Source organism: Merops nubicus, unplaced genomic scaffold, assembly GCF_000691845.1.
Source record: "Merops nubicus isolate BGI_N331 unplaced genomic scaffold, ASM69184v1 scaffold1492, whole genome shotgun sequence".
Taxonomy (NCBI): Eukaryota; Metazoa; Chordata; class Aves; order Coraciiformes; family Meropidae; genus Merops; species Merops nubicus.
In genome coordinates this window covers 22,906-31,493 of record NW_008595380.1, presented here as the reverse complement: position 1 = coordinate 31,493, position 8,588 = coordinate 22,906, and the positions used below count along the sequence as shown (strand labels likewise).

The following is an 8,588-nucleotide window of genomic DNA, read 5'->3' as shown; positions in this document are numbered from 1 at the left end:
AACTTCTCCTTTTAGAGCCCACTCCGTGCTCGCCCTCCGCGGAGAGAAACCGAAATGCCCGCGGGATCTGCCTGGTGTCACCCCGCCTTGCTGTTGCTTCTCTCCTCCGCACCCCTGCGGGCAGCTGAGATTTCCTGCAGGAATGAAGACGGGGAGACAGTTGACTGGTAAGTAAATACCATGCAGGGGAGAAATGCTGGGTCAGTAAAAAGCACTGGAGATCAAACTATGTGAAGTAGGTGGATCACTGAGAAGAAATGCCTAGCAATCACTGTTTTAATCCTGCTTGCTTGTGAGTAGTAGCTGAATTTTGCATTTGGAAAACCCAGGACAAGTTATTGAAATATGACTTCATTTCACTCATCCAACCACCCTACCGCCTCATGAGTACCTGCAGAATAATCACCACTTTACACAGCGTTCATGGCTCCTCATCAAAGGGAGCGTAACCTGTGTTCGGGTGCCAAGGCTGCGCTCGCCGGCGGCAGCCCCGGGGGCACCCGGCCTGGGCCAGGAACCTCCTCTGGCTGAGGGAGCCGAGCTGAGCGGTGAAAACGCCTGTGTGTCGTCCTTGGCCTCACCGCTGGAACCCGAGCCGCAGCGTGGCGGGGCTCGGGCCGTTGCTGCGGGGAGGGGTGGGGGGGCTGGGCCTCGGCCCGTTGCTGCGGGGGAGGGGTGAGGGGCATGGGCGGCAGTGTGGGAATGCACCTTCGGACTGAGGAGCGGAGGCTGTTTCCTGCTGTCGCCACCATCCCGCTGCCAGCAGCGAGCCCGAGTTTGGGTATTAAATGATTAATTGGATTAATGTGCTTTGAAGATGAAAAGACGCAGTGTAATTAAGTAATATCCAGCCCAGGTTTAAAAAGTGAAACGAGGGCTCTTAAAAAAAAAAGTGGAAGCTTCCCAAACTTGGATATCAACCCATTTCAAAAGAAAAGTTTGTTTCTTATGGATCAATGATTATTTTGGATGTAGGTGATAAAGAAGTAGGTGTGGTTCTCGTACATCCTTCCCTTGCGCTTCGAGCTGACTGCAGGGAAGGCAGGAGCTCCGCACACCACCGGCAGGCTCCTCAAGCAGGAGCAAACCTGCCTCTGCTCTGTATTAGTGAGCATCAAAGTCATGACAGTCTGGCATATCCTTGTGACTTGTCGCCCTGGCCGAGGCACTTCTGGATCATGTGTTTTCTTCAGGAATCAGACCCTTAGTTGGTGCAACTGCCCAACAATTTAAAGGTACGAGAAATTTAATTTCTCTCCAAACTTGCAGAATGAGTCTGTTTGTGCTAAAGCAAAAAAAACCCAACAAACCAAAACACAAGCAAATAAACAAACAGACAAAAAAAAAAAATTAATTCTCTGAGAAATTCTTTCAAAGCTGTGGCTAGGAGTATTAACCTGTGCCTCTGTGTGAATACCAGTGATGTGGGACCTGTTCCAGATGGGAACCAGGAGGGGTCTACACAGTCAAACCCATGTGCCCATCTGACAAATTCAGCAGGGAGGACAGGGAGGATTTCCTTTACAAAGTGCCATGATCAAATGAAAGAGAAGTTTGCCTATCTGCAGGGGTCATCCTAGTTTATTGACAAGAAGTAGCTTCTGCTGATTCTGGATTTGGTTGCTATGAAGCTGATAGGAGAAGCAGAAGTGAAACTGCTGAAAAATGCTTGACCAAAATATGTTGATGCTCTTTCAAAGAAAGCACTGCAGGTTTTATACTATTAGCAAGAGCTTTATCCAAGTTCCTACTATTTAGTGGTTTCCTCCTGCAGTATTCCATAATTACTCAGTATTAATGCACCCTTTCGTTTGTCACTGAACTGGAAGAATCACTTGCCTTATCTGAGCAGATCCCATCTGCATTCCCCAGCCATGCCTGCAGTTCCTACCCACACGCAGTGTCTGGGCTAGCTAATGTCTGCCCCATGGTTTTATTCCTCTCAGGAGCTCACTCTGCCATCTTCCCTGCACCTTGCTCAGGGGATACCAGAGCAAATGGCCATAGGATCATCTCTTTAAAGAGGGCACAGTCTTTCCTTTATTCATCCAAACTCGTTGTATTCTTTGAGAAGCTTTTCACACAAATAAAAGCCAAAACTCTGCATTCTGAGAAGTGTTGGGTCAAGGACTGAAGCCACAGATGCACGTGTTTAGGGTAGGGGGTGGGGAGAAGAAGTAAAGATGTGATTATGAAGTAAAGGTGTACTTATTTGTAGTAAGTTAGTGTTCAGTCACAAGCAAACAATGTGACAATGCTAATCGGGTATAAGCGGATTTGTTTTTCCTTGGTTCTCAGGAAAACGACTTTCACAAATGCCTAAGCTCTTGAGAAACTTCCTGTGCAGTGAAGACTTTTTTTACAACTTTAATTGCTAATACATTCATCTGGCTTTCTGGAAAGAGCCAAAACATGTATCCACTGGGAACTGGCAAGCAATGTACTGATAGCTCAACTACCGGCATTCCCGTGAGCACACCTGCTAACCTGGGTTTGTCAGGTGCAAGACTCTGAACAGCCCGAGAGCATCGATCTTACAATACATTTCAAAGCACTTTGGAAAGGCTTCATATACTGATTCCCGGATCAGCTCATTCTGCTGTAACTACTGCTATTCCATTTCAAAAAAAGGAACTGTTCCAACTCCTTGTGCATGGACAGCTCCCCCCAGCTTCGCTATATAGATGACTTTCTTCTCTGCTCTGTGATCTGCCATCAGCAACAATTTCTCTTGAGATATTTAAGCAACATGTCTCAGTCAATCAGCAAATGGATTACCAGGATTACCAGTGTGGGGTTCTCTTCTGCCTGTACAAGTACATTTCCCGTGGATTAGTTTCACTAGCAAAGTGGTTCCCTGCCACTTCTTACCTGCTTTTGAAGATGCCTTTTTTGACCAACCTGAGACTAAATCAGCTGGGCAAGTCTTACTCCTCCTGGTACTCTTGAAGGGTTAAGCGCAGTCAGGCTGCATTTTTGGTAAATAGTATAGGACTGAAAATAATACCACTCAGTTCTTATTATTGACATAAATAAATTACTCAAGTACAGCACTCCAAAAAAGCGGCTCAATTAATTATATTGCAATTAATCCCATGGACTTGTGCACCGGGAAAACCTGTTTTCAGGGAGTCATTTACCGACAATATTGAGTATTCCACAATTTTGAAAAGATTTATGTTTCTGGCTGATGGTTTGCAAATATCCAGTCTGCAACAGTTCAGCAGAGTGCAAGTCTGTTATGAAAAGCAGGTTTGGAACAACATTATCACATGACTTTATGTTATTTTGTAGGTTTAATATGTATAAATATAATGTTATGAGTTTTTATAATTGTAATATATAATCTTATCTATTTCATATGAAGTTATATTTACATGATATAGTAATGTATTGGTAAGAGGTGTCCAGTTTGGCCATGAGAATGTCAGACTGAGTTTGGGACCTGAGGTTCTCTACCAGAACTAGGAGCAAAGGGATTTGGCAGCTAAACAGGAATCCAAACCAGGCTACCTCAATTTCTTTTGAGGTACCAGCAGTGGTCTGACCACGGCAACAGGGGTTCGGTGCCGAATCAGCCTCCCCTGCTTGCTGAGAAGCAGAACAAGTTTGTTTGCAGCAGATACTGTACTGCCAAACTGCCGCTGGCTCCTGCACTGGGTCAGCTTGTCAAGGCTGAGAGATGTCCACATTGCAGACTGCTGGCACTGGCCCCCCTCCAGCATAGGCATCACCAGAGTCACCATTCTCTTAAATCCTTCAGGGGGAAGGAGATGCTGATTTGCACATTCAAACAGGATGGGTATAAAAAACCAATTGCTCTTCATTGTTGCAGGTTTGCTCTTTACAAGTTGCCGAAGCATGCCAAAGCAGAGGTTCCCCTGCTGGGGCTGGAATACATGTACATGGATGCCCTGGCTCCGCAGTGGCAGCTCGGTAAATACCTCGTCAACGTGACACAGGGTGCTCTGGGACAAACACTGCAGCAGCTCTACGAGATGTACGAACCCGAGGCAAGTGACGTTTCATTTTCATTTTGTTAGGACACTTACTTGATATTACATGCAAATGAAATGAAACCAGGCAGAATAAGCATGTAGAGGTATGGCCAGACCTGACCGACTAGATCTGCTAAAACACCTCAAGGGGAACATCTTGACAGCTGGATGGATTATCTGAAGTTTTAATTGCAATTAGAAATTATCCTCAAACTTCTAATTTCTAGCCAAGCCTTTCACGTGCCGACAGTATTGCCCATCAAAACTACGAATGTTGGTACATAGTCCCTTTGGCTTCTCTGCAGTTCATGCTGGGCAGTATCTGAAGCTGCAAACTGGCTGTAAACTCAGAGCAGGGCCAGTGGTCACTAGTACAGATATTTGTCCTGAGCCTTCCCATGTGCATGTGTTTTCTTCTCCGTCTCGAATCAAGTCTGGGTTTTGCTCTTCCCCCTGAAATCACTTCAACTGCTTCAGCAGTAATAAGCTGCTTGTTAGGCCTTTTTTTTTTCCCCCCACAGTCAAACACCTCATTTATATTTCTGTGAAGTGATTATAAAATACCACAAGATCTGCCTATAGTTATTTATTTTTACCATCTACACAGTATTCTTGGGAGTCTGGGTGTGTCTTTGCTTTTCAGCTGAATGTTAGTGGTAGGGTGTCATTGATTTCTACGTAGAAGAGATTCCCAGGAGTCAGTCAAATATCGGCTATCGGTCAGATGTACTATTCCAGGTATTGCTGTAATTGTAGTAAACAGTTCACAGACTCAGAGTACATCAGGAAAGGAAGCATGTCCCAAATCCTTTGAAGTTCTTTATTTAGGGGGAATAAGGTGAGTCCATATGCAAATATTTTTGAAAAAAAAAAGGTGTTAATTGCTTCTCCATAAGAACACTAGTCATGTGTTTCTGTGTCATGGGGCCACTATTTTTTCCTTAGCAAATATTTTCATCAGATCTGGTTGCTATACTAGAGAGAGGCACAACCAAAAAAAAAGGGGAGGAACTGCTCTGTAAGCAAGTGCCCACTAAACCCATGTAGACTGTATTAGTAAATGTATTCAGCCTCTTGAGGAAGGGCTACTGAAATGATTGAGAGAACTTCAACTTTATATTAATTGGGACCCTTATGCTGAACCTTCAGGTTTATTTTACTGTAACTTCTGCAGAGATTGTGTCAGCTAACCTGGGAGAAGGATTAGGCTTGTGGTGTTCCTGCAGAGAAGTCCTGAATTCTTTCTTCTGTTCCCAACAGATGTTTCCTTAAATGCTTTCCTTTTACTGAATGCCATGTTTCAGAAACGTGCTTTCTTGCAGAATAACAGCATTGCATATGCGATGTACAACGATGAGGTCCCTGAATCATACTCTGATGGGTGGAAAAGAGGACATACCAAAGGTATGGAGAGAGTCCCAAGCTACTATTGTCTCCTTTCTGAAGTTGTGGATAACATCTACTTGTCTGCTTGCCTATCTGCATATCTGAAATTCCTGCTTAAAGCAAAACTAGAGAATGATTTGCATGATGTGTGGATTGTTGTATATTTACATATGCTCCAGCTTCTGTTTTGGTTTTGCTGTGCCTGTGCTGTGTTGAAGAACTCTTAGTGCTTATGGACCCTTTGTTTTCAAAAGCTGAAACTCCTATAGCTCCTTTCAACTATGATGACATCATCCTGAGCATAGTGGCAACAGCAGTGCAAGGTGTGAAGGGAAAGGCACCTTAAAACCCTCCAAACTCTCTCTCTCTGGGGCAAGAAACTGCTGCTAAGATCATGGAAGCACTAAAGTACGCAGTTAAAGCAAAGCAAGACTTTATATAAGCATGAACTTCGGTGGAGGTCTGAATGTTCCCTTGAGGAAGCAGATGGGGTTTGCCCAGCCTGGCTCTGGGGGGGAGCACGTTTTGCAGGGCTGTATTTCCAGGCTGCACAGCGGGGAGGGCTCCGGAGCCGTGCTCCTCCCCGCAGCACCCTGCGGCGGGGGGAGGCGTATCCCGGCTCTCGGCTGCTCCTCTGGGGAGGAGAATTTGCTGTGGGGAAGAAGACACGGTGTTGACAGAAGCTGTTTCACCTTACACAGTGAATATATAAAGAGAAAGAAAATGAGCAGTGGAGAGAGCATCACAGCCATTAAATCATCAGACTTTTTGAAGACGAAATCGGAGCAGGGAAAGGTTTCGAAAAGATGGTTTTTTCAAATGAAACATGGTGATGGTTTGAGTTAGGCTAGGCAGGGGAGAATTAGTGCAATTTTAATGCAAATTTAGTGTCTCTTATAATTCATTCATCTACTCTAGAGCCAGTTTACTGCAGACACACATTGAAGTGTGGTGTCTGCATCAGCAAGTCCAAAGTAGGATGTAGCTCTACCATCGCAAGGTTTTTTCCTCCTTGATTCATATGCAACAACTTCTTTTGGACAGGATTTCTGCTCTTGGACAAATCACAAGGCTTCTGGGTGATTCACAGCGTGCCCCTGTTCCCTCCCATCCCTGAGGATGGTTATGGATATCCAGCTACTGGGGAATCCTACGGTCAGACGGCCATCTGTATAACCTTCAAATATGACCAGTTCACAGAAATAGGTATGAAAAGCTTCTCCCAGAAAAAAACCCTTTGCTTCATCACACTTCTCTGACTGCTTTCCTTGAGACTCTGCATCAAAAATTGCTTGTTCTTGTCCTTTGTCAGATTGGGAAACCAAGTGGGCCTAGAAACAGTGTTCTTGGCTTCAGTTACATTTACCCAGCTGTTTCCTGTGTGAATGTGGGAAATCCACTCTTCAACTCTATCTCCATCTCCCCGTGGGGACTATTGGGATAATAATAGTCATGAGTGCATATTGAGGGTAAACAGTCCATGCTTATGAAATGCTTTGGAAATATAAAGTAGGATGATTAATCATTTTAAACAATAATAGCTCGTTCAGCTGCAGTTGTCTGCAGTTCTAAAAATGTAAGGCTTGAGCTGAAGTAGTATCCTTGACTCATCAGTAATATCACTTAGAATTTTCCCAGGTACTTTTTACCACATAAAATACCAATACTAAAAATGAAATACCCCAAAATCTATACCTGTGAGATTCAGGATAATCTGACAGTGATAACTGGTACTGAAATCCGGAAAAGGGACTATCAAAAGTCACTACAAGAAGTCATACTGGCATGTTCCTTAACACTTTTCACAATGTTTTTCATTCTTTTCTCAGTTACAAACCTCAACTTATATTAATGAAATGCATATGCTGTGGAAATGGCCAGGGTGGGCACACCCCAGAGCTGTCTAAACCAGGTTCCTTTTTGTGGAAGCAAATCTACACATGTGTCTAGGGAAAGAGGACAAGAGAATGAGACACATACACTAATGCTTTTCCTCTGCGGCCTCCCAGCTTCTGGTAATCTGTGATTCAGGGATTTCCTGAGCCAGAAAGACTGGAAAGTTCCTGATGGGATGGTCTTCCATGAACTCATCTAATAAGCCACTTGTTCCCTTGCTCTTTGCAATATCCATGGCAAGGACTTCTGCAGTTGAGCTGTGCACTGTACAGGAAAGTAAATTTCTTCTGCAAATTCAATCCAGACACTGAAAGTCAAGCTCTGTTCTCCCTAAACCCAAACTAGACCCTTTGGCAGCTCTTCCATTTGAATTTGGATTGGCAACTGTAACTGACTGGAAACTACTCTTGTTAGTATGGGCAGGCTTGGATTTACATGAGCACTGTGACTGCTTAGAAGATTGAAGGTGAGCAGGGGTGGAAGTGACAGTGGACCAAGACCACCGGGCGACAGTTCTACTAAAAACAATGAGGTGCAAGTGGAAAAGCTGAGCGTACTGTCCCAGCCTGTGTCTGTGCTGTAGGGCCAGTTGGAAGGCACAGCAGCAAACATGGGTTTGGCTGCTGAATTTAGATACTTTGAACTCCTCCAGGAGATAGGCTGTGAAGATTAAAGCTTTAGGTTTCCTTTCCATGACAGACCTTTACTCTCTTGATTGTCTCACTTTAAGCCATTTTAATTCTGCAGTTCTGTTCAATTCTTTGGGTTTTTCTCAGACCAACAGATGCTGAGTTATAATCCAGGAATCTACAGCTGTTCCATCCCTAACATCTTCCAAGCTGATCTCTCAAATCTGCAGAAGCTCTGTGCAGGCTCCAGGCTGCCCTCAGTCCCCTTGCGCCACCTCTCCAAGCTCCAGTCAGCTAATGGGGAAACTTTTCTCCACTTTGCAAAGTCACACTTGTTCATAGATGGTAAGAGAACCTGTTGCTCTACCTATTACGCATTTGCAAGCAAGAAAGAAGCACTTAATATATTCTTTGACAATTAGTATTTTCTCTTGAGCAGAAAAAGAAGTTCAGCTTCAGAAAGAAATGCATTGAGGGCAAGGAATGGTGTCCCATCATAATACTCTCTCAGCCCATCAACGCAAAAAGCTGTCTGGTCCTTCAGATGACTTAAGGTGTTTGACAATGGGATTTTCAGAAAATTTCTTTCCTGTTATTCAACAATAACAACAAAGAAAAATGGGTCTTGATCATCTGCTTTCTTTTGTTACAAAGAAGGCTTGAATTTATTTTTTTTTCC

At 44.1% G+C, this 8,588-nt stretch overlaps 1 protein-coding gene across 1 annotated transcript in view; it reads left to right on the top strand.

Annotated features, from left to right (window-relative positions):
- Nucleotides 1-54: 54 nt before the first annotated feature.
- DNASE2B (deoxyribonuclease II beta) overlaps nucleotides 55-8,588 on the top strand; it is a 9,130-nt gene continuing 596 nt past the window's right edge. Inside the window, exons 1-5 of the mRNA XM_008936005.1 lie at nucleotides 55-167; nucleotides 3,836-4,013; nucleotides 5,321-5,402; nucleotides 6,429-6,590; nucleotides 8,057-8,254. Of these exons, the coding sequence (XP_008934253.1) occupies nucleotides 55-167; nucleotides 3,836-4,013; nucleotides 5,321-5,402; nucleotides 6,429-6,590; nucleotides 8,057-8,254 (733 nt within the window). The remainder of the gene's footprint in view (nucleotides 168-3,835; nucleotides 4,014-5,320; nucleotides 5,403-6,428; nucleotides 6,591-8,056; nucleotides 8,255-8,588) is intronic.